Source organism: Condylura cristata, unplaced genomic scaffold, assembly GCF_000260355.1.
Source record: "Condylura cristata isolate star-nosed mole 26May11 unplaced genomic scaffold, ConCri1.0 scaffold00020, whole genome shotgun sequence".
Taxonomy (NCBI): Eukaryota; Metazoa; Chordata; class Mammalia; order Eulipotyphla; family Talpidae; genus Condylura; species Condylura cristata.
In genome coordinates, this window is record NW_004567121.1 from 25,459,036 (window position 1) to 25,484,922 (window position 25,887).

Sequence of the window (25,887 nt, forward strand, 5' to 3'; positions counted from 1 at the left end):
CGGTGACCCAGGCCCGTGACCCCAGGCCCATGACCTCCTGCTCCACTGTGCCTCTCACTGTGCAGCATGGTCCTGAGTGGAGTTGGCAGCACTGAGCAAGGCCTTTAGAAGCAGGAAGACACGACCCCAGGTTTGCTTCTGGCCACCTGTAGCCATGGGCATGAGGGTACTTGAAAGTCCTCTTCAGTGACGTAGCTTTCCTCTGAAAGGCCAGTTCCTATTGTGAACCAGCATAAATTAGTTTCCTGCTCAATAAAATGGAGACAATAACAACTCTTACACATAGTTCCCATCAGGCCTAAATAAAATTATATGTAAGGCCTCCAGTGCAGAAGCTAGAATATTACAAGCCCTCAACTTATTACAATTAACTGATACCTGCATCAGCACCAACACCTGTCTTTAGCAAGCCTCTCCTTCCACCAGGCTGTTATGGGTCCAGTGAGGGCAAGACCACCTCGCATCTTCCACCAACTAGCCGGGTCCATTCAACCCCCTTCAGCAGAGGCGCCTCAAGGGGCTACTCCCCAGGATCGGTGTCCCCAACTCCAGGCCCCAGTCTGAATGAGCCCCCCTGGCCTTCCCTCTCCAATCTGAGCAGCTTCCTTCACTGCCTCTTCTCACAGACCCTGCAGGGGTCTCAGTTGTAGCTGTGATTTGTTTGTGACTAGCATTAATTCTCCAAGGTGCGATTGGAATTGTTTATTGTTTACTGAACAAACAAGAGGAGGAGATAACGTATTTTACTGGCAGTTGCAGCGCAGAATGGTTAAATGTCACCGCTTTTCAGGGAGACTAATGGTAAAATGGGCGCAGAAGTCATTTATAATATTAAAATTATTGCTGTGTCTTTTCAGCCAAGCAATGAAAATAAATGTCGATTAAGGAAACCAGGGGGAAAGACCGTGTAACAAAACAAAGGCTGGTGGGGTAGACAGGGATAAGAACACTTTTAATTCCTTCAGAGAGCTCAGCCACAAAAAAGAAAAGGCATTCTGCTTTCTGGGGGACTTTGGTTCTTTGTAAATGTACATGGACACCCACTTTGTCCAAGGAACTGGGATTTTGAAATAAATCCGCAGTGGCTCTGTCACATTAGCTGACAGCTTGGCTTCATGCTAGCGTCATCCTCAATGTCCGCCTCCCTCTCCCCCTCGTGTCGGGTCAGCAGCCCATCCTGTCAGGGTTACCGCCAGCATGGCGCTCCATGCTCACTCTGTCCGTCTCTGCTGTCACCGGCCTCCAGCAAGCTGCCGCCATCCCTTGCTTGGCTAGTTACGACAGCTTTGAACTGGCTTCCCACGTCTATTGCCTTCTCCAGTTCATTTTCCCAAAGTTGCTCAGAATGATCTTTAAAAAAAAAAAAGATGTATTATTTATGCACACAGAACTGGAGTACAGGCCAGAGGTGCAGGAGTGGTGCGAGGATTCACCAGAGACAGAGTGGGGAGCAGAACAGGCAAATTGACAAAGTACACTGCTGAGGGGAGCAGTGGGCAGGTCAGGAGAGGTCTGCCGCGCCATGTGGGTCACCTCGGGGCAGGGATCGAACTCACACTGAAGTGGCTGCGGCCAGCTTGTAGTGCTGCACTTTAGCTCACTGCACCACCAGGGAGGGCCCTAGAATGATCTTTTTAAACATTAAATGTGTTTCAGTCTCTTGTCTGAACTCCTCACACCAAGTGTGTACCACTTAGCACAGACCCTGCCTGACTGGGCCTCCAGCTCCCTGACAGCCCCCACCCCAGCCCTCCCAGCGTTGGTGAATCTCCCAAACTCCACCAACCTCTGCTGTTTCCAGACCCTGAGCCCTGGCATAGCAGGTCCTGCTCCTCCACAGCCTTCTCACACGGCAGACTTTCTCTTGTCTGCAGCATCAGCTTGAAATCATTCCTCCAAGATGACACCTGTGCCCACCCATCAAACTAGGTTACCTGTGTTACTCTCTCCAGCTACTCTAATCCAGTGTCAGGATTTTTCAGTGTCAGAATTTGAACATCATTGTTCAAAAAACCAAAGACAGAATGCAGGGAGTGGGAGAGGAGAATGGGGGTGAAATTTCTCTGGTGTAAAGAGTTAGCAACTTCCAGAGTGCAAGGAAATTCCATCTCACCATATTCTGCTGCTTCAACTTGGTGATCTATTTTGCACTCCTCGCATATATTCATTAGCATTCGAGATGTGCCAGGCACTCGCCAGGAGATAAAGTAAGTAAGATAGAGCCCCTGCTGCAAAGAATTTAGAATTTAGTGGGAGAAACTAGCAACGCAGACATAATTGCCCAATCGAGTGAGGTGAGTGTACAGATCAAGGTGTGCAGCGATTACCAGAACACCCCTGAGGGAGCCACATGTCTTCCTTCAAGGAAGAAGAACTGGCAGTTGGGGAAGTGACATCTGAGTTAGGAGAAGTTGTTCAGGTGGACAAGGTGATTCCAGACAGTGGATGCAGGCTACCCGGGGTGGTAGCAATGGCTGCATGTTCAAGAAATTGCAAGTCATGGTGTTTAGCTAAAGATGTAGAATGATGCAAGAAGCGGGGACAGTAGCCCCAGCCAGGTATGCAAAGGCTTTGTTTAGACTGAGTGCTTTGGAAAGCTGCAAAGGTCCATGATGGGGTTAGGACCTAAGAGGAGATGAGTCCAGAAATAAGTCTGGTGGTGCTGGACTCCTGACATGACCTTGAAACTTGATTATTGCAATTATTTTCATAGCTATTGTCTGGCAAATCACTATTGTGTTTTTTCAGTTATTGTTTCGCTGGGAAGGTCTGACCTTGCAGACCTACTTTGGGATGGGAGGGAGTCACAGAGGTGCTGTCTGTCCCCAAGATTTGGCCTGTACAGCCTCCTTGTTGACCTCTTCCCACCGCTATTGACAACCAGGTCTCCCAAACTCCTTGGGCTACTCAAATTAACTCTCAGAACCCTACACATTGCTCTAAATATACAGTTTTATTTGAGCCCCACCAATATCCTGTAAATCAGATAGAATTCCTAACTTGCAGTAAACCCCCGCCTGTTAGAAGAGAGAGCCAGAACCTGGTAGGTAGTGTCTTGTCTACAGCAAAAGGGGCTCGTCAACACAAACTGAATGCAGATGCCTTGGGCCTGCAGAGTGCTAACAGAAATGGAACCCGGGTGTGCAAGGAACTGGGAACCCCCGACCAAGGTGGGAACCAGAGAGGGTGTTGGTAGGCATGGAATTCTCCGGAGGGGAGGAGGAGGAACCGAAGATTTCTCTAGCATGAGACATTCTCTCCAGACACCACCCATGGAGCTTCAGAACACGCTGGCCCCAGAACCCCCAACAACTCTGCCCCTAGGTCTGTGGTGGGGTCCGGGGCGCCATGGTGACCACAGTCCCAGATCACTCTGACATCGGGTTCTATGAGCAGACATCAGTGCAGGAGCCTCAACCTGTGGCAAATGCGCACGGCTGGCGGACAGCAAGGAAACGGAGGCCCAGAGGAGAAATGGCTGCACGTGGCCGCAGGGGTCTCGGCCAGGGCTGGACTCAGGCCAGCCCTCTGAGTCCCAGCACAGCGCTTTCTCACTGGCCGCTGGCGGCCCGCCACTGTTAGACTCGCTCCTCGCCAATTTACATCTTGAGTAGGAACCCAAGATGCCAGTTCTTTAATGAGTTTGTCCACACTGCAATTTATGAGTCCCTAAGCCCTCAGCAGGCTGGGCTCTGCCAGGCTTAATTTACACAGTTCCTGGGCCTTCCAGCACCCCCATCAACGTCAGCCCAGCCGCTGCGGCTGCTCGCCTCGCTGTTTGACGGCGTCCCGGTCATGTCTCCATCCATTTTCATGTCGCCAGCTTGTTTACCCTTGAGCACCCGGTTCTCCTCATCCTCGGAAATTCTAAGTTTCCCCCCAGCAGGTGGAAGCCTGGCCCACCTCTGGGCTCTAGCTTCTGCCCCTCACCTGCCCCTCCTCCACTGGAAGCCAGACCCCCTCCCCTCCTCATCACCCCTTCTCTTTAACTGCAAAGCAAGGTCCCCGCCTCTGTGAAGCAACATTCCCCACTTTAACGAGTGTCATCGGTTAGACAAGAGCAAGCAGGAGAGAGAAAGCCCAGAGCTGGTACAAATGTGCCTTTTTTAATGCCACACAAATCACCTTAATTAAAAATTAATTAAATGCCCTAAAATTTGACATTCATTTAAGAAAGAAATTTGGATGAGGAAAGTTGTGTCGATTTCATAGCATCAAATCTCCAAGTCACGACTGAAGCAGGGGAATGAGTTGGATTTCCTTTGGAGTGCAGTTAGGGAGAAGAGATCTCAGAGAGTGAGATGGTTTGGAACAGCAGTGCGTGGAACCTGACCCTGGCCCACGTGTCTCGGGTGCAAATCTACACTCATTTCCACTGAAAGGCGGCTAAAGGGGCCTTGTTTCAGGGGAGATGCTCCAGAATGACAGGGTGAGTGGCTCGTGAGGATGGGTTAAAGGGCAGAGGCTTCAGGGAGAGCCACAACAGTCCTTACTAGTAAAGTTGGCACTGATGATGCCATAGTTGGCACTGAAGATGCCATTGAGTTTACACCAACAGCCATTGCCCAGAATCAGGAAGAAGATAGTGGGGTCTTGGAGGTTGGCTCAGAGGCCACACGCTCATTTACCAGGGGCAGTGGAGAACCATGCAGGTAGAGGCCCCCTGAGGCACCCAGGAGCAGTTCTCCACCCAGGGCCCACAAGAACCGTCCAGGGGCTTTTCCAACCTCGGGCCACTTCTCCGGACACTGAATTCTTTGGTCTAAAGTACAGCCTGAACACCAACGGAATTTCTTGTTTCCCAAGGGACTCAGGGGAGCTGTGGCAGAAAGGCCTCCTAATCCGAATTTGGGGTGGAGGGCTCCCCTGGGGCCACTGACCAGGGTCTGGCCTTCGCCTGTGATGTACCAGTTGCAGGATCCCAGGCAACAGAGCCCTTAGCAGGAGGCAGTTGCGTGTGGTGCTTGCTGTTAAAAAGCATTTCTCAGTACAATATTGAGCCTTTTTCATCCTTGATCTTCTGATTAATCGAATGGTAATAATAATATCTGTTCTGCCAGGTTTTTATGAGGTTGAAGCAGGAAAGGATTAGGAAAGCACATTGTAAGCTGTTAAAATGTTATATACAAAGGCAAGAAATGATGAGAGACTGCGACCCCCAGCGACTTATATCATTATTCTGGTAAAAACTGCTCTTACAAAGGTAATAAATAAATAATTGTAGAGGAGATCTACATTAGCAAAAGCACCAAGCACCAGCACTCTCCAAAGTGGCTGGATCCCAGATCTCCCTAACCTCTCTGCAGCTAGAAGGCTTGGGAGTTTCGGGGGTTCCCAGGTATTACGGCACTTGCGGGTGGCCACCCATGAAGGCCAGCAGGATGCAGGGACAGACCGGCTCTCCCAGTCCAGCCCTCCGCCCCTTCTTGACTGCCTGGGGGCAGTTTAAACCATCCAGACCCTCAGGCCAGCCCACTCCATAGCCACAATCATTTCACAGCCACAGAAAGGATGCTGTTTAAGAAACTCAGGCCCTTGATTAAAACTATTCACCAAGGGTACTTTCCTCCTTGGAATTTATGGGCCCCATAAAAAAAAAAGAACTTGAGAAGACAGAGCGGTTGTTTTTTGTTGCGGCTCATTAGTTTTGAGTTTGGGCTGGCAGTAAAGATCAGAGTACCAGGCGTCCATCTAATTGAATCTTTCGCAAGCATAAAGTGCCCTGTGGTACAGAGGGGATACCAGGGAGCCTGGTCTCTCCAGGGGAGCAGGAGATGGGAGGACTGGTAGATGCTGAAATGGGGCATTTCGCTGGGTTTCGGCTGGACTTGATCCGAGGAAGAAATGTTCTGGACATCAACTTGGGGGGCGGCCAGAGAGCCCAGGACCACTACCCCCATGGCTCTACTCTTCCTTTGTCATGGTTGGTGACCAAAGGGCAGGCTTTCCCCCGCTTCTGTACCCATTATCACCACCCCAGAGGACACCCCCATCACCTGGGGGTGCAATGTGCAGATTCCCAAGGCAGACACAGTACAAAAGAGAGAACAAGATGCCAGAACCATGAGTTTCTACTGATCCCGGCAAGGCTTTGTATTTTCATGTTTTTGATGGACACACCTACAGCTAATACTGAGGACCAATGCAATCCCCAAATTAGGGGCGACCGCCACACAGGGCATCGATGCAGCACAAAAAACTTGCTACCTCCCTTCTTCAAGTCATAGTTTGGTGACGAAGACAGGCATACCACGGCCGGTTGACGTATATGCAAGGAAGGAAAAGTTAAAAGAGTTACAGACATTTAAATGAAAGGACTGTCTGTGGGGGTGGAGAATGGGGTAGGCGAGGGAAGGGAGTCGGGATCCCCTTCCACTCCTGGAAGGTGTGGATGATGAAGGCAACACACACATTACCGCCCCATCCCACAGTGAAGGTAAAGAAGGCACCACCGAGCATCACCAAGGAGAAAGGAATAGTTTGAATTACTTACCCATTTCAAACTGCTGTATCTAGGTATGCTATAAACAGAATGAAAATATATTTACAATACTGAAATTATCAAATATATAAAAAATAGGTGTGCATCCTTACTCATCATTTCATACACTTCAATAGGGAAACTTGAAGATACAGATAAAAAGAAAAATTGGCAAAAGGAAGTGGGTGATTTCTGATTAGTCAGAGTAAAGTAAAGCTAGGAATGTGGTGATTCCGCCTCACTCTCAGAGAAATACAAATAATATCTTTAGTTAGAAATTAAAATCATGACAATGTTCGGGGTGGTCAGGATGTAGAAACGGGAACGTGAGGGTCTGAACGCAGCGGAGAGAGTGTAAATTGGATTAACTTCTAGAAAGCAATTTTACAATATGTTATCAGGAGCCTTTAAAATGTTTATACCCTTTGATTCCGTAATTCTACTTCTGGGAATCTATCCTATGAAAATGATCTGAAATGCAGGCAAAGGTTTATGCTCAAAGACATTCTTCAAAGTGTCATTATAAACAGCCTAACAATCCAATCATTGAATAATACTGAAATAAATGATGGTACCTATCATGCCCTATGGCTGTCATGAGAAAGTATTCTTCTAGGGGATTTTTAAAACTTTGGAAGAGCTTGTTGACATGACCTTCATTATTTTAAGGCATAGATACACACATGGCACAGCTATATTCACTTTTAAAGCACTGGCCAAAAGAGAGAATTCTACTATGATGTGAAAAATGATGGCCCTCTGGGTGGAGGGAACAGTTCAATGAACCAGAAAAGCATGGCATTTTAGATATGAAAGATCATCTAACCTAGAGTCCCCCATCACAATCAGCTGGGAGGTTACTAAGATGTACTAAGGGAAGCCTCATTGCACAGCCACGGTTGAAGAAGGCCACCCCCTAGGTGAGGCTCAGAGAGGCTGTGCTCTGACACATGGGTGCCTGACTCACCCTCCCCAAGCCGCCAGCCTAGCATTGACGGGAGGATGGGGAGACTACTAAGGAACAGCTGCCACCGGGATGCAGCTAGAATAACAGGACAGAGTGCAAGGCAGCCAACCTTGAGGGGTCCACCCATGTGGGCACTGCCTGCCCATCTCAGGGGCCAGGGGCTCCTCAACCCCCCATGCAGCAAGAACCTGCTGGCAGGAGACACAGAAGTGCCAGCAAAGCCCTAGCTTGAAGGATCCCAGGCAGAGTCCCCATTCTGTAGACAGACTGGGCGAGGCCAACTGATGCTTGGCTTTGGGACCACAGGTTAATCATCATAATGTATTGTTCTCGATGCAGAAATGAATAGCCGATAATATGTCCATTATAAATTGCCCCCTGTCCTTCCTGCACTGGGTAATATGATCTTGCTATGAAATTTGGAACTGAAACAGACCTTAGAAACATCAAAGTTTTCAAAGAGAGAGAAGAGACATGACCTTCATTACGCAGTCTGGGGACTTGGTCCTGGGCCCAGACCCAGCACTCATGTTGTGTTCTGTAATAGAAACTGTACCATGTTCCTAGAATCTGTCACTCAGACAATGGGATGGGGTGCTTCTTAGCACTGAATCTTTGACCTCAAGTATAAGCTGCTTGCGGTCAAGACTACACTGCAGACTATCCCTCTGGCACATTGAAGCTGTGGGTTTGAGGACCCCAGCATATTGGAGGAACATGGGATAACCCTCAAATCATTTTATTACTCACCACAGTAGAAAATGAGACCCCCCTATTTTGCTCCCCAGGGCTGGGAATGGGTCATTCAGGACTTTGACTTCCAATCAGCCTCCTGATGTGGGCTCCCAAAATGCGATGTCTCAGTCAGGCCTTGAGATATGAACCACAGGACAAAGCAGGGTTCTCCCTGCCATGGGACCCAGAGCGCGCAGACTTATGGGGGCCTGTGTCTGTGTGCTCTCCAGGGACATCCCCCGGCTCCAAGATGGCTCTGCAGAGCTCCTTCACTTGCTGGAACGGGACCGTCCTCCAGCTCGGGCAGGCCTGCGACTTCCACCGGGACTGTGCCCAGGGAGAAGACGAAGGCCAGCTCTGCAGTGAGTAGTTGGGGCTGCCCCCACCCCCCCATCCCAGCCTGAGCCCACACCTACCCTGCCCCTCCCACCCCCAAGCACAAGAGCTCAGACAGCCTCCTTCAGGTCCGCTGTCACTTGTCTCCTCCAGACAACTTTCAGGAGCTACACGGTCTCCAAAAGAGCTCAGACTTGTATTCTACAACAGCATGCAAGTGAGGAACCAGGACAAAATCTCATAGTTCTGCTCTTGCGCCCTTGTGGCACAGAGGAAACGTGCAGGAGAAAGACCAAGTCTGAAATACGGTGTTAGAAACCCTCACTTTATTCACCACCCACCTGCTATTGGCATCCCCCCACCCCCACCCCCACCCCGCACTCTCCCAGCTCCTTCCTGCCCTTGTGGCTTTACCAGCACCCCCTGCCAGATGCCTTTCCCATCTCAAGTCACAGCAAAATGCTAAATCCAAAGCAGCTTTCTTCATCACAGCCCAGAGTGGAACAACCCAACGCCACAGTGTAGTTGAACCTTCTCCCTGCTCCTCAGGTCTCCCCACACCAGTGGTTCTTCTGGGCTGCCTCCTTTGACCATCCCCTATAAGTAAGCCCACGGGGATTACAAGTGAGATGAAAAAAAATGCAAAAATGATGTAAAAATAAGCATTCCTGTTCAAGTTTTTCTGTGCACAGATGTTTTCATTTCTCTTAGACAAATAGCTAAGAGTAGAATTGGTCTTAATCTATATTCTGCATTTTGAGGAAATCCTGTTTCCAAAGTGACTGAGCCCTCTAACATCCCCACCAGTAATGTACAAGGATTCCAGTTTCTCCACATCCTTGTCAACCCTTGTTATTCTCTGTGTTTTGACTTTAGCCAACCTAGTGGGTTTGCATTAGTTGCATTTTATGAGGAGGTTTCCATGGCTCTCTTTCTGGTTAGGTCAGGTATTCCCCCCAGCCCCATCATCTCAAATGATTTCTGCCACAGTGGCCACAGACCCAGTGTAGATCATAATAAATTAATGAGTAGAAACTTGTACTAAACAGAGAAAAACAAACTGCTGAAGTCTCACTGGTACTTGGGATAGAACTGGATTCCTAGCCCAGTGTTCATGCCAGTACAGTATTCTCAGGAGCTGCCTGGCTAGGAGTATACCAAAGGCTATTACAGATTTGCCAGGCAGAGCACAAACACCCAAAGAACACCTATAATGTGGATGCAGAAAATGTGCCAGATCCTGGAGCAGAAGTGTAAGCTCAACACCCGTCCTGAACATCCACTGTCAGGACCAGGGGATGAAGCAACAGAGCCACAGTGTATGTGGGTGCAGAGCCGAACGTAAATGCCTGGCGCCTCAGATACACTGGCCCCAAGGCACTGTACCTGCAGAAGAGCCTTAGAAAGATCACAGCATCCAGCAGGTCATCCAGAGGTTTCATTGCCTTTGGGAGAAAAAAAAAAAAGGTTTCATTTAGTCTCTTTTAAATGAGATCCGTTTTTCAATTTGAAAATTTCCTTTTCAAATGACATTTTCCAATTATGATGGTATTATGATTCGTTAGCTAAAACTCCAGAGAGTTGCAGGTAAACACTTTGCTGTCCCCACACTGCTCTGCACCTGGGCTTTCTCCAGAACTCTCACTGCCCACACACACCAAGATGAAGCCGCTGCTCACATTGCCCCTAGCAGGCAGCGTGTTCCTCTCTCACTGTACATCTTTGCAATGTTTCCAGCAGTGCCTCTGAGCTGTGTGATGTTCGCTTTTGCCTTTTTAAAGTTACAGTCCCACTACCCAGCTGGGACACAGGTCAGCTAAGGCCCTGGCCTGATTTACAATTGGGAAAATGAAAGCACAGAGAAGGTAATTGATTTGTTCAGGGTCACACAGCATGTCAGGAACAGAGCCACGGTTCGGGCGTGAGCCAGCGGGATGCAGCCCATTACTGTGGGCCCAGTGCATTTCCCCACCGATCCAGGATGGTCATTAGCAGGTTTCTAGGGCCAACTCCAAGCTGGAGGGCAGGTGCCTGGGGCCCGCAGGTCTTTCCTACCACACTTGAAAAGCTGCTCCGACCAGCTGTCAGAATGACAGCTCCACCCTGGAGAACATCCCCACCGAGTTCTTTGCTTCAGAAATCGGTGGCTGGGAGGAGAGTTCAATTCAGAAGGCGGGTTATTCTGATCTTTTTGTCACTCTGATCCTGGCAGTACTCATCACAGATCCTTTTCCTTACTCATGTGCCCAATTCTCTCTGGCAGTTTTGCTATTTTCCCTATCACACTGACTGATGTTGGTTCTAGAAACCATCCCCACAAAGATAGCAGCAATCCTAATAGTGCTCCACATGAACTGAGCATTTACTATGTGAACTGAGCAGTTACTGCTCTAAAATTCACACACTGGCTTGCTCTTCACAACAGCCCTGTGCAATATCCTGTACCTCTCTCAGAGCAACAACCGAGTCCACGCTCAAAGTCCTAGCCAGCGGCTAAGCAGTGAGTGACTCAGGCTCAGCCTGACTCCAGAGCCCACACTCTGCACCACTACAAACAGACCAATTTATTTGATGAGTTTGCAGTCGTTAGCAGAACCCTTGTTGTGTACCCCACCTCACCCCAGGAGAAAGGAGCTAGGAGAAATCAGGGAAACCTAGGTCTCTGCCATCACCTCTGGGGGTGGACTGGAGGTGGACTCAGGTCAGCATCCCGTCTCTGGGTCTCAGTTTCCTCAGTGGTAATGTGATTTGTAACATGAGACCCACTGATGTCCAGGATACATTTAAGACAATGCTGTTGAGTATGCTGGTTCTTCCCAGGACATCGGAAGCTACTAAAATGTTTTCTCGGAGCAAATGGTGACCCCTTGAGGGTCCCTAATACTGGACCAGAGTAGCCAACCAAGTGCTACCATGCTGGAATACAAAGAGAAAAAGTAGGTTGTGTTCTCTTGAGTCCCACCTCAATTTCTACATTCCCAGGAAGGGATTCAGCACACTGGCAGTTCTTCAGCTGACCACACTCAACCCTGAGTGACACTTCTGGCCTGGGTGAGTGGGGTCTGAAATGAAGGTGTCATTGCCCTTACCCTTCACCGTTCCATTAGGACAGCCTCCAGCCCCTTCCCTCAAACCCATGCACCATGGGTCATGTTCCCGCCTCCCTCCTCTCCGGTACAGTCACCGCTGATTTCCAATCAGACATTGCTGATCTAAGTGACACTCCCCAGGACGCTGTCACCCTTCTGTGGATGTCTTCTAGATTGCCTGTGTGCTGAGTGGTGGCCTCACTGGAATGCAGAGCCCCGAAAAAGGGTCACGTGTCCCACTTCATTCCCTGGAAAGTCCATCGACTCACTGGGAATTTTAGGCAGTTTATTTCTCTTCCATGCACACAATATCCTCATCGGTTTGGGGGAATTCTCTTCTTCCCAGGCAAAGTTTTTGAAAAGCTTATTTCCTTATTGTAAAATAAACCACAATGGTTGGAAAATTTAGAAAAATGCCCATGAGAAAATAACTACCACCCATAATCCCCTCTTTCGGGCATTCAGAAAGAACCATAAGATTTTGTTGTTTTTCTTCTAGTATTTTTTCCCCATAGCTCCATATTTTCAAGGAAATGCATAGCACATATTTATCAAGTGTGCTAACAGACTGTCACACAGGAGGGACAAGCAGCGTCACTTGGCCTGGAGTTTATACTTCGCAGCTCCTGTGGCTGCTGCTAGGTCATATCTCTGAGAGTCTATCAATTTGTCTCTCTTAGAGTGGAATCAGGTGTCATAATTGCCAAATGTTGCAGGATTGATTGACCCCTCCTCCCCCACATCCAGCCCAATTTGGTCATCCAGCCAGTCAAACAACTGGCTGCAGCCCAAGAAGGGAGTGGGTCAGAGCACCGCTTCTCCCACATTATGGGTCATGGGACTGACCCAGCGCATGAGTTAAAAGCAGATTCTGATTCAGTGGGGGATCAAGAGGCTTGAGGTTCCATATTTCTTTTTTTTTTAAAGATTTATTTATTTATGCCTACAGAACCGGGTACAGGCCAGAGGTGCAGGGATGGTGAGAGGATTCACCAGAGACAGTTGGGAGCAGGACAGGCAGATCATCAAAGTACACTGCTGAGGGGAGCAGCAGGCGGGACAGGAGAGGTCTGCTGCACCGAGTTTCCATACTTCTAACAGCTGATGCGCTGACACTGGTCCCTGGACCACTGTTTGAGTAGCAAGGTGTTAGAAAATTGAACCCATGCAGCAAGTAAGTGTTCAGATGCCACATACACCAAGCACTGAGTTAGTGCTTGGGGTGAAAGAGAAGAGGAAGGAGGAGGGGATACCCAAATCTGGGTGCCAGCTTTGTGGCAGCAGGTGGCCCCAGCAGCAGTCTCCCAAACCCAGCCCAGTCCAGCAAGGATCATGGCTCTGGGGCCACCAGCTCCCTGGGGGGCAGCTGCTTGCGGAGCGCACCCTGATGTTCTTGAGTGACAGGAATCCTCTCAGCCCTGCCCCCAGGTTTTGTCACACGGCCTACCTATCTGCCTACCTCCTCTCCTTTTACTCAATCACCTGAAAACAAAGGAGCTTCCCATCCCAGCTCAGCCTGGACCCTTTGCCAAGCCAACACAAGGATGGGCTTCCGAGGGTGGAGAATGCCACAGACTGTCCTCATTCCTGTCCAGGTGAAGGCGCGGGCACCACAGGCTTGTCCCAGAGGCAGGTGACGGACTTGTCTCTGCCCCCAGGTAGTATTCAGTTTCCCCAGCCCAGGTAAGAATTAATAATGCCACCTCCATTCTCTATTGGCTCAACTCTGCTATCCTCAAAATGCTTCCACATTCTCTCCCCGTGAAGACCCCAAGTTCAGCTATGGGCTCTCGGAAGGGCGTGACTTGCCTAAGGTCACACACACAGTGGTAAGCAGGAAGCGAGGCCCAGGCCCAGGGGTCAAGGGTCAGGGGCTTAATGCTGTTCAAGTACCAGCACCCGCTCATTTCTCTGCCTCCACCTGTGCAAAGGCAAAGAGACTGAGGTGCTGTGCCAGCCACAGCTCCGCCAGGGCCACCGCCGCCTCCTCTCAGGAGCCCGCCGCCGGCCGGAGTCTTCCCTTGTGGTCTTGGTTTAAAGCTCGCTGTGAAGGACACTTCTGGAAGGTCATGTCCAGCTACCAGTTCGTTTTTGCAAGAGAATTGGACAAGGGATCCCTTGAGGGGGGCATAAAAAATAAAACAGAAAGATCTCCTTAGCCTTTGGATATTTAATCAGAAGAACGTGGGGCTTGGGGGGGAAATGATTTCTTCAGGGGTGTATAAATGGGAAGAGATGCTCAAAGTCAGTGACAGCCTGTTTTAATTTATAATTCTGCCTCCGTGTGAAATGCACAGAGAATCGGGGGGAAGTGAGTAATAATTCACCAAGGTGCTGTCACAGTCAGGAAGTCTTAGGGCTCTCTCTGTCAGCTGGCTGCTGACAGAGGAAGGACGTGGAGATCGGTGGGTCTCAGCTGGAGAGTTGCTTTTCTCCTCCAGGAGACTTAGTCCTGCTGCTTCCTCAAGGCCCCGCCGGGATGGTGGACGCTGGGATGAATGCCCGGGATGGCCACTCACGCCTCAGGGCTGAGTGTACCCCGGCAGCCACCAAGCTGGGGAACGTGAACTCTCCCTAACCCCCTCCATCCCTGCTTCCGGGCGGTTGGGAAATACGAGGTCCAGAAAGCTGACTGTGGCCTCTTCCCAGGGACCCGAGGTCAGTGTGATGTGGAGAAAAGGTAATCGTGCCCTGTTTGCTGAGCCAGCACAATCTCTGGGCCCCACTGACTGGGACTGCTTGGTCAGGAGAAGCTAGGTCATGCTTCAGTAATAAACCACCCCAAACTTTCAGACGTAGCATAACATTTATAGAACCTGTCCCCTAAGAACGGAGGCGGGAGGGGACCGAGTCCAAGGACCCCGGAGCCCAGCCTGGCAGGGGCTCCCCAGCACACTGCACCACGCTCTCCTGAGCCACTCCAGGAAGCTGAGCGAGTGCCGCACGCCTTAGCCTATCATCCATTCCCATTTCGGGGCCCAGAACCGCCCGTGTGGCTTCGCTTAAGGCGGCTGGGACAGGCAGGGGTGGGAAGAGAAAAGTTTAAGCCACAGGCGACTCTGCAGGTGGGTGATTTGTGGGCTCCGAACCAGCTCCTGCTCAGGTACAGCTGCGGCCCCACACCCCCGTGGCTGCTGACCTGCACGTCAGGTGCCGTGTGCGTGGTGGCCCAGTCCAAGGAGCACGGGGTTTGGAAGCAGAAGACCTGGGTCAGATCCCAGCAGGGTGACCTGTAGCTTGTGCAGCTGTGGTTGGGGTGCTAACATCTCTGAACTTCTGCTTATCACACCGAAATCCAGCTCATCAGGACCCACACTGAGGAGTTTGTTCATGATTACTTTATTTTCTGAAGACTACAGAATTTTGCTGCCGCACAAGGAAGGTTGGGAGTTTTCTTCATCGGGATTTCTGGGGAGCTGTTTCTAATGTGAATCATTTGGCCACGCCTGACTAATTTTACTCCATGTCGGCTTGCTTTGCCTTTAGCAGTCCTGAAATGACAACGCCTCCGTGTTCTCCCTACAGGTAAACTCCCTGCTGGCTTTTACTGCAACTTCGAAAATGGCTTCTGTGGCTGGGCCCAAGGCCCGCTCTCACGCCCCACGCCCCGCTGGCAGGTTAAGACCCTAAAGGATGCTCGGCTGCAGAGCCACCAAGGTACTGCTGCTCTCCGCCCGTGCTTGCTAAGTGTCCCGCTTGGTCCTCAGGACTCTGCTCTGGGCCTCCTAAATGTGTCACTTGGCAGTAGCTCCATGCACACTTTGCCGAGAGATAAAGTACAAATGAATACCGCATGTCTTGCTTGCAGTCCACATCTGGAAAAGGGTCTGCAGTTCTCGAAGTCTCCCCACCACCACACGGGGTTGGAGTTTCGTGTTCTCCTGGGTTTTCAGACAGATCAGTGCTTAGATGACCCAAGAAATGAGTCTTCCTCATCAGGACAGCTGCTCTCCAGTGGGGGGAGGAGAAAGCACAGGTCCTAGAGACGTTGGAAGACCTGGCTGGAAGTAGGGCAGGAGGGCCTGGGGGTCCCAGCATGCTTCAGGGTGCACCTGGGCTGTGGACCTTGGCACATCAGGGAGGCAGTAGCCCCAGCGCGCCCATGGCTATTTGGAATGAAGACCGTCACATGCACCAGGTTGTGTGACGGTAGCAAGGGGCTGTCTTATCCCCTGAAGGCAGGACAAGGCAGGGCCTGCAAATCATTCCAGGCTAGAGAGGAAGGATGCAGAACCCACTCCCCCTGCACCCAAACCTTCCGGGCTTGATGACAGTGCAGTCCTGACTCTCTCCCTCTCTGCCCAGGCCACGCTCTGCTGCTGAGCACCGCTGACGTCCCCGCTTCAGAGAGCGCCACTGTGACCAGCACTACGTTCCCTGCACCCATGAGGAACTCTCCATGTGAGGCAAGTCTCGGTGTTGCCCTGACTCTCTGACTTCTCCCTTTCCTGCCCTGGCACCTCCAATGAGCAATGTGCCCAGTGCTGTCAGTCCCGCTTCCCCTCCCGAGGAGAAGACGACAGGGCCATTTTGCCATCTTCTAGAAAAAGATAACCCAGCAACAGGGTCAAGTCCCACCTGCAAAGAAACACCACAGACACCCATTCTCAGCTGCACTGAACTACTTGCAGAAAGACCTTAATTGAAACCCAGAAAAGATTCCCAAGGCATAGCAGGGGAGGGTAACAGTGATTTACAAACGTCTTTCTGCAGCATCCTTTTTAAAAATACCAAACTCACAGTACATTTCAAATTTCACAATACATTTCAGATGTGTAGCACATCTGAGATTTGATTTCCTTAACCTTCACTAAGATGTCAGTGGCATTCGGTGAGGTACCTCCAAGCCGCTCTCTCAGCTGCCTCCTGTGGCTGTTACCTCCTCGGGGTGAAGACTGAGGCGCTGGTACCACATTTCTGAACTCCTGGACCCTGGAATCAACTACCTGGCTCCAGGCCAGGTTCTCCAGCACGTACCCCAACCCACCCCCTGCCACTGATTGACTGCACGATTTTTCATAGCCTCTCAGGACCTCGGCTTCGTCACCTGGAGATAGATAGTGCCTGCCCGGTGGGGAGGAGATTAAATAGGTTCATGTATGGAAAAGGCCTGTCGCAGTCCCGGGCACAAGGTGAGTGTTACGGGCGTTAGTTAGCCACCGGCACCTGTCCGCACCTTTGGAAAGAGAATGGGGGGAAGAGAACTTCCCTCCCCGTGTCCTGCCTCAGTGTCCTGCCAAGAAGCACATATGGCCAGTCCTCGCGTTCTGGAAGCAACAGGAGACAGTCCTTTCTGGCTTCATATGCCCCTTCTGAGCAGTTTGCTTGTGGACATTGCTAGGTTGACCTGACTGGGCTGGGGAGGGGGGCATGGGCCCCCAGAGGTGCAGGAAACGGAAGACCCTCCTGAGGGACACAGGTGAGTCAAGCCTCTAGGCTTTTTGTGAGATAAAGACTCCCAGACGTAAATCAAATAAGAACGGAAAAGAGGTTGGCCATGAGTTTGTTGGAATCAGAGGAGCGGCGGGTCAGGCCCGAGCCTCCCCTTGGTGAGCAGAGGTGCACGTGCTGGGTCCTCTGACAGCCTCACGCCCACTCTGTTTTCTAACCCACCGTCGCCCCCCACCGTCTACTAGTTTTCTTCTTCTTGTTTCTAGGGTTCTTATTAACCAGACTTTCTGGAGCTCTGTGAGCTACCTTCAATCCTTTAGGGAAGAAGTCAGGGCACAAATAAATAGATTCATTACATTCAATTGTATTTGAGAAACCCACGCTGCCGGTGCAGCGTGGAATTACACAGCCAGCGTTGATACATCTCAGGTGCTTCAGAGCGGGCACCCAGAGAGGAGGCTGCTGACGGGAAAGCTAACGAGCAGAGACGCTCGGCCCACGTGAGCATCTGGTCTTTACATTTACTCTTCACCGGGTTTAATATGAGCCTAATTCCAGAAAAAGAAGTGACAAGGTAAAAATGACATTTTGCTAATGCTTCATCATTTTTCTAATAACCTTTGGGTTGATCAATAGCTTAAACAGGTGTTTTGTTTTACTGGCCTGTTTTATTTTCCCTGCAGTCGAGTTTGCTCTGGGCGATTTCTGCTATTTCCTGCCCTTTTCCAGAACCCGGCTCAGCAGGAGTAATGAAGGGAAGGCGGGCGGCCCGTCCATCCCCCCTCAGCTCGCTGGGATTTCACATTCAGGCTTTCCGGCCGTTCATCTGATGCTGATGGGTCTTTGAATTCCCAGTGTTGGGGGAAATGTTTTCATCAGGAAAATAAATAACCGAAATAGAAATATGCATTTCCAGGTGTGTAAGCCCTGCTATTTGTTTTATTCAGACCGTAACTGCAGAATCAGGAAGCTGACATCCTCCCAGGTTGGCTGAGCTCCAGGCCAGGGAAGCAGAGGGTGCTTCTCGTTGAGGCCCAGGGAGCTTGACGTGGCTCTTCCAGCCCCACCAACCGGAAGGGGCCTTCACTGTGGAGAGCAGGCACTAGCTGGAGCCCGGGAAAGGTGTCTGATGAAGGTCAGGCTCACAGCGACAGGAGGCGGCCCAAGCTGAGCTCCCCAGCGGGTGCCCACTGCTGACGGTCTTCTGTGACCCCAGGCCAGTGCTGGCCCATGAGTCCTCTAAGGGGTGGAGGTAATTGCAGGATATCTCAGGACGCTTCCTCGAGAACCCAAGCATCAGTGGATTCTACAGGGAGCTGGTGTAACTGGCCATGCATTTCCATGAAAACCTAGATACAGACTGACCAGTAGGTCTTTTTCACCTGTGGCAGTCATTTGGAAAAAGTAATGGATGCAAATGCTTGAGCCCAGTCCTGGGTTTGGGGGTCTGCATTTTAAACCTGTCCTGAGGATTGGGTTGCACACGGACACTTGGGAATAGTTGGCCGTGGATGTGCTCATTACACAGTACATAAGTGTGTTTTGAGCCTAGGCTGTTTTTCCCCATCACCTGTAGCCCCCCAAAATGGGATGTCCCTGCCTTTTAGAAAGAGGTCAGGGAATGTTAGAAATGATGGGGTGGAAGACAGATGCAGAGATGACAGAGGTGGAGGGCACCCCTGGAGCCACGTGGAGCCGGTCAGATGCTATCAACAACAGAGAGACAGCCAGAGTGTGCCTCCTTGGCAGTAGCTTCCAGGACATTCTAGAAGCGCCTCCAGCTCCAGCCTCCCTCCCGATGCCCACGGCTGCTGGCCTTGGTGCAGGCCCTGCCTCCTCCAGGGCCCTACATAGTTGCATATGGGGCATGAATATTTAAAGACCTCTGCCTAGCCCAGTCGCAAACAAGAGTGAGCTTGGCCGTTTTGTTTTTTTCGATGGGGTTCTTTTGCACCGCTCCCCCCGCACTCCAACACACACACACCGCACTCCCCTCCACAGCTATTCTCTGCAGGAAGCTGGGAAGCCATTTACAATTTATTCTGATTTTATTTTATTTTTATTTTGCTGAGCTCCAGTTCAAATAATTAAAGTTGCCACCGAGGAGGGGAGCCCGGTGGTGGCTGTCATGTGCTGCTGGCTGTCAGTCCTGCTCTCGTCTGTCCGCTGTGCGGGGAGGCACTGGGGATGTGTCTAGCATTGCAGCTGCTGGTAATAAAGAGGACTGAGAGCGCAGGGCCGTCCCCGCCCCTCCCCCTGCCTTTCACACATCCTAGAAGCCTGAATGTCTCAACAAGCCCCATGTGGTTTGAAATTCTATTTTATTTGAATAGCCTGCCTGTGACTAGAATATTTTAAACCATGTTCTCAGGACAGAACAGGCCTGGATGGAGGGGACAAAGGGGGCAAATGGACCTCATTCTCGTGCTCCATCCAACACATGAAAGCTGTTTTCTTTCTATGAATTGCTGGAGTGAAAGGGACCCAGGAAGTGGGACAGGACCAGTTGATGGGTGGTGACACCCTAGGGCAGGCCACTTCCCAGCTACTGGTTTTCTGACCTTGCCAGAGTGACAGCCAGCTCTGCCCTCTCCATGCACACACACACACACACTCTCTCTCTCTCTGTCTCTGTCTCTGTCTCTCTGTCTCTCTGTCTCTCTCTCTCTCTCTCTTTCTCGGGGATCCTGGAGCACAGCCAGGGCCTTCTGCCCCTGACGTCATTCTACAGTGATAAAGGGTTGGCTGCAGTTAGCCGCCAGGGGCGCTGAGATCAGGCAGAAGGTGACGTGGGCTCCTCCACGTGGACACGGACTGTCCAGCCTGCAGAGAGAAGCCCTCAGAGGGTGTCCTTATACCAGCAAGTGTCTTTTTGAATTTGTGTCTAATTACTTTTCAGATAAATATCCAGGAGAGAGATTGCTGGTCAAATGGTAGCCCCATTTTAAGACTTTAAGGAATCTCCATATGGCTCTCCCTAGAGGCAACAGACCTGCATTCCCATCAGCAGTGAGGGACCCTCTCTTGCTCCCCCCACCCCTGGCATGTATTGGTTCCAGTCTTCTCCGCTCAAGCTCCTCCCAGGTGTGAGGTGGTGTCTCCCTGGGGTTTTGATTAGCATTTCCCTAGTAATCAGTGCCCCCTTTTCATGCACCTGTTGGTCGTTTGCATGTTTTCTGTGAAGTGTCTGTTCAAATCTTCCCATTTTTGATGGTGTTTTTTGTTTGGATGTCCTGGCATTGTATGAGCTCTTGATAGTTTTTGGAGATTAAGCCCTTGTTGAATGATTGGTTGTTTTCCAAGTGAACATGGAAAACAACCCAGAACCCGGTGGCAGGTGAAGAGGCTGTGGTATGTACACTCCATGGAGCACAACTCAGCTGTTCAAAAAGATGAAGTCTTGCCAGCATGCGTGGAACTTGAGGTGATGATGCGGAGCGGAAAATAAGCCAGAAAGTAAAAGACAATGAGAACGGGTGGTTTCTCTCCTATGTGAGAGATAAACAGCCAAAGAAACTAACAGATCACAGCAAAAATAACTCAGGAGCTTTCTAAATGCAGTAGGTACCCAGAAGAGGAGGGGTACAGGCATCCACCCCAAAGGGCTCCCGAATCACAGTGGTGGGTGAAATGAGGTTAATACGCACACAGAAGGGAAGATGCACCCCCAAAATTTTCTAGTATTGTGAACCAGTGATAAAGCATTAAAACTTTTTTAAACAAAAGAAAACAGCCAGTGCAGCCCAGAGGAGCCAGATCACCTGGCTTTGCCCCCTGCCCTGGCTGCGCCCTGCTCAGGGTTCCCCTAAGAAGGACCCCCTGAGGCAGGGGGTTGGTGCACAAGGTCGGATGCCCTTCGGCAGTGCCTTTCTGGTTTATGGCATGTAGCTTCTTTGGGCTAGAAGTGCTCACCCTGGACACAGGGCCTGTGCTCCCTGGTGAAGGCCAGGGGTATCCGGCATCTTCAGACTGGCCTTCACCTGCTCCCCAGGAGCAAAGGACTTTCAAAGCAGGAAAGGGAGAGGAACTTTTCTGTTGTTTTAAAACTCAATGGCCGAATCTCTGTGGGATCAGAACGCATGGACTTGGCTGGGTTGGATGGGCTCTCAGAAGCCTGGCAGACGGCTGCAGAAGGATGGGCACAGAGCCTCCTCGCCCAGGGGTGGCCGGCAAGCACTAGTGTTAGCCCCACCATGTGGGGGCCGCACCCAGAATAGATCCAGACTGCGGCTGTGGTCTCTTTGGGGTGTTTATTCAACAGAAGCATGAATCTCTTACTATGTGTGACAGATCTTGGCATTCAGGTTACTTGTGGATCACTCAGCTGCTACATCCATGAAAAAGCAAGCCTGGGCCCTCCCTGGTGGCGCAGCAGATTAAGGCACAGCACTAAGAAGCTACATCCACTTCACCATGAGGTTGATCTCCACCCTGGAGGTGACCCACATGGCGCGGCAGACCTCTCCTGACCTGCCCGCTGCTCCCCTCAGCAGTGAACTTCATCAGTCAGCCTGTTCTGCCCCCCACTCTGTCTCTAGTGAACCCTCTCACCGCCCCTGCACCTCTGGACTGTACCCCAGTTCTGTATGCACAAATAAATAAGTCTTTAAAAAAAAAAAAAGCAAGCCCAAGTTCCTAGCCAGAGCCCCCAAATACCCTGAGCTCTTTACACCTCTTAGAGAAAGAAAGCTTCCCTTGGCCTGGGTGAGTGAAGGGACATTTTATAAACACAAAGCCAGCCTTGGGAGAACCTGAAAGTGTCTCTCCCCTCCTGTGAGGCTGGCACAGTGCCGGAGCACTGTCCCTGGGCATTGTCTCATGGTCAGAATGATACCCTCTTGATTGGTGGGGAAACTGGGGCTTAGGAAACCTAAGTGACTTGCCCAAGGTCACCCTTCTGGTAAAGAGCAGAGTCAAGATTCAAACCAGGGCTGTCCAACTCCAAAGCCAAATCTGCAGACACCCTAATTTCACTGGACTTCACTTGAGTCACCATTGTTTGAGCCCAGCTTGGGCAAGTCACTTACATTTCCTAAGCCCCAGGTTAGGGGGGCTTGTGTTTATATAGGGTCCCTTCCCTTACCCAGGCCAAGGAGCCCTAAGACCTCAGGGCGGTCACTCCCCTGAAATGGAGATTAAAATATCCTACTTGATGTGGCTGCAGGAGGTTGTTGTGAGGGCCAGATGGAAGTAAATGCTATAAATACGGTGTTATTTTATGAATGGCAGCCGTTACTATGCCTCTTCCCTGCACAGGCGTGAAGAAAGTCACTGCCGACATAAATTCAGATCTGTGTGTGCACTTTGCCCTCTGGTCAGTAGCAACATGCAGGCAGGTTGAGAGCATTATTTGGCTAGCATTAGCATCAGGAGGATGAGGAGGTGCTGTGAACCCACCCCGTCCTGATTTGCTAATTAACTGCAGAACGTCCACTGCAGGAGCACAGCCCTGGTCCAGGATAAGTGCTACTGAAGAGACTCCTCATTGTTTCTCTGGGGTCCAACAACTGCAGCCTTCCGAGCTGTCTGAGCCAAAGTCATTCTTACCTCAGCTGCTAGAGCAGAGGGCCCAGGCTGGGATCGCAGCACCTAGCATTCTCTCACTACTTACTGTCCTGCTGTCGTCACTGCCAGGACACTGCTAATGGGTCGCCATAATCAACAGCAGTTGTAATTGCAGTAATTAATTTAATTCCTTTGAGTCATTCAAAATTAATGTCATTGCTGTTACATGAAACCAAGGCCTATGGAGAACTGCTGGCAGGACTCATGGGTGTGAGTAAAATCCTCCCGGCCCTCGGCGGATTTGGGTCCCATTCACAATCCACCTGTTAATCATGGATCCATGTGGCTCCCGCTGATGGTGAGTGTTAGAGCACATTCAGGTGGCTTCTGCATGGGGTGAGCGGGGGCACCCTGCTGGAAGCACAGGTACTCCCCATCTGTCGGAGAATAAACACTCCTGGGGTGTCTCTGGCCCTGCAGATACTACAGCATCTGGGGTCCACTCTCGTTCCAATGGCGGCTCATTGAGGCTGTAGAAATGTCATAACTTATATATAGTTGATCCCATTCCCCAGCCAGAGGATTGCAAAGTGATTTGTCAACATCATCCCTATCACACCACACAGGGACAGAGCCACAGAGGGCACTGCTAGCCTGAGATCACCCCATTATAGTGTAACTCAAAAGAGAATATCACCTTTTCTTCCATAAGATTAGAGAGATAATTTCTAAGGAACCTGGAAGATAAAACACCAGACTGAAATTTTTAATACAGCAACCTTCACCTTGTCCTATTCTGCTTTTGTGAGCTGTTTATCTTGAATATGTTGTTCCCTGCCTTCTCCTGCCCATATAGGAAGTAACGGGGATCGAGTGTGTTGGCCGGCTGGGCCCTGGGCTCATGTAATCCGCTAAAGTGTCCCAGTAAGGAAGGCAAGTCCTGTCCCTCTGACAAATGAAGACCGAGGGCCTGAAACATACCTTCCTCATCAGAGATAGGACAGTGCCTTCTGATTTCAAAGCCCTAGCTCTGTCTCCAGCCTAACCCACCTCACTGCTCAGTAGCCCCCAGCATTTCCTGGCCTTTCTTGCAAAGCCTACCTTTCAGGAGAGGGAACCTGACCCTACCCAGAGCAAAGAGGCAGCGTGTCCCTCTTCCCAGGGACACCAGGATCATCCCTTGCCACCTTGTTAATAGAGACTTATTGTTTTTCTGATTGCAAAAGTGCTGTATATTGATTGTAGAGCATTAGGAAGATACAGGAAGGAATGAAGAAAATTGAATTGCACACAATCTTACTTTTCAAAGAGAACTGTTACCATGTCGCTCTATTTCTTTCCGGACAGAGATATAGAATCGAGCAGAGTGTAGATAAAGGGTTTGTGCAAATTTGATAAAATACCCTATAAATATTTCATCTCTTTCTTCATTACTTAATGTCATATTCTCCTATATCAATATTATTCTTTATAAACATGTTTTGATAGCTGCATATTCTAAATTTACTTTGTTTTTGTTCTGCTTATCAAAAGTGGTAGTATTCACTGTAAAAATTAGAAAAGCAGGGAAAAATTGCCAGCAACTCCATGACTTCACTGGTGAGAGATCTCAGTAACTACGTTTACATAAACATTCACATATCCTACTGTGTTTCTACAAACGGGGCAGATGGATATACCGGGCTGGCACCCACTAATTTCAATGTGATGTCCCTTAAAGTAGGAGAAACCTGAGTTGGTGTATTCCATCTTTTAAATTTTCTACATGGCTGGGAATCCAACATTTCTTAAGTCTCCATAATTGCAGGTATCTGCCAGCATATTTTATTTGCTTGTTATCAAAAATCTGTATCTAGCCAGCTTCTTGCTGTGTCGGTTGATTTTTCATTAGACTATTTATAGCTGGAGAGTTGGTATTTATTTTTTCCAGGTGAATTATAAGAGGGTGTACAAAATCACTGGGTTTTGCAGTGAGTCAGTATTCTCACCTAAAGTTAGTAGGAAACCACGTTGAAACCCAGAAACTTAAAATTTCAAGTTCTCACCAGACCTTCAGGAGCATTTCAGGTTGGGAAGGAGGCTTCGTCTCCATCCAGAGCTTGGATGTCCCTGACTGTAATGCCAATTCTAGTCTCCAGACACTGCTAGCTGACCCGCAGTGTGGGCAACACTCAGAGCACCTCACTACCTGTAGGAGTGGCAGGTTAGTGCAGTCATACAGATCCTATTTTGAACACCTGTTATTAAAAAGCATTTCCTTGTGGTGATAGGAAATACACACTAGCGCAAATGGTTTTGTCTCAAATGTTTTGTCTCCGGCTGTCTTTCAGAAGGTAGAACTTCCCCTCCATAGCCTTTCCTACCGTGGGGGTTGCTACATGCAGAATGGACATTATTTGATATCATTGAGTCTCTTTTGTCTAGCTCCAGCCTAAATTCCAGGCTGATATTTTTTATGGGTTCAAGAGATTGTTGTGAAGTTGCCACGAGGTATGCATAGCAAACACAGGGCATATTCTAGACAAAATTACAGTGATTATCTCTAGAGGAGGAAGGGGCCATGAGGGAAATAATAGCATTAGGCCCAGTCACAATGCTGCTCCTGCTTTACATACCGCACATTAATTAATAAAGTGGCAAACACTGGTAGCACATAATTGAGAAGTCTGTTGGGCCCCACCAAGAGGGAGGTAGAGAAGGCCTGGTCGGGGGCCAGGCTGGAGCCAGAAGACAATTGCTGGGGGCCTGCTCCTGGCGCTGTCTCTTTTCATTTGTCTCCTTTGCTGTCTGCATATAGAAGAGTTTATTAGTCAGAAACTGACATTTGTAACCTATATCAATGAGGATGTCTCTGGATGGATCGAAATTTCTATTGTTACAGGCTTAAACAAGTGTTAATTCCCCATGTTTACATCACACACCTGCACATGTAATCATTAATCGGTGAGATGAAAGTTATATAAGTGGTCTGAAACCCGTAACTCCCCTATATTATGAAGGTGCTTGTGGGATGAGATCTTGTGAAAATAAAAACTCTGATTCAACAGGTCTAGGATGGGTCCTGAAAACCTATGTTCAAATAGGTCATGCCCACACTGCTGATCCCCAGGCTACAGTTTCAACTCTGAGGATCTAGAAAGCCTATGCAAAATGTCTCAAAGGGTCTAAGTATTAGCATAATATAGTACCTTAGATCGCACTTTAGCTGCAGCAGAAAGAATATGAAGCATAGTGAGGGACCAGGTCTGCAGCTTACAGGCTAAGTGACTATGGGTGACATGCTTAACCTCTGCAAGGCTCAGATTCCGCATCTGTAAAATGGGCATGATGATACCTACATGGAGGGATATCATGCATATCCAAGGAGACAGCATGTGTGCAAG

General features: G+C 49.8%; 1 protein-coding gene across 1 annotated transcript in view; it reads left to right on the top strand.

Moving 5' to 3' along the window:
* The window catches only part of ALK (anaplastic lymphoma receptor tyrosine kinase), a 564,885-nt gene that overhangs the window by 461,779 nt on the left and 77,219 nt on the right, over positions 1 to 25,887 (top strand). Inside the window, exons 6-8 of the mRNA XM_004686326.1 lie at positions 8,414 to 8,545; positions 15,134 to 15,265; positions 15,914 to 16,014. Coding sequence (XP_004686383.1) covers positions 8,414 to 8,545; positions 15,134 to 15,265; positions 15,914 to 16,014 — 365 coding nt within the window. The remainder of the gene's footprint in view (positions 1 to 8,413; positions 8,546 to 15,133; positions 15,266 to 15,913; positions 16,015 to 25,887) is intronic.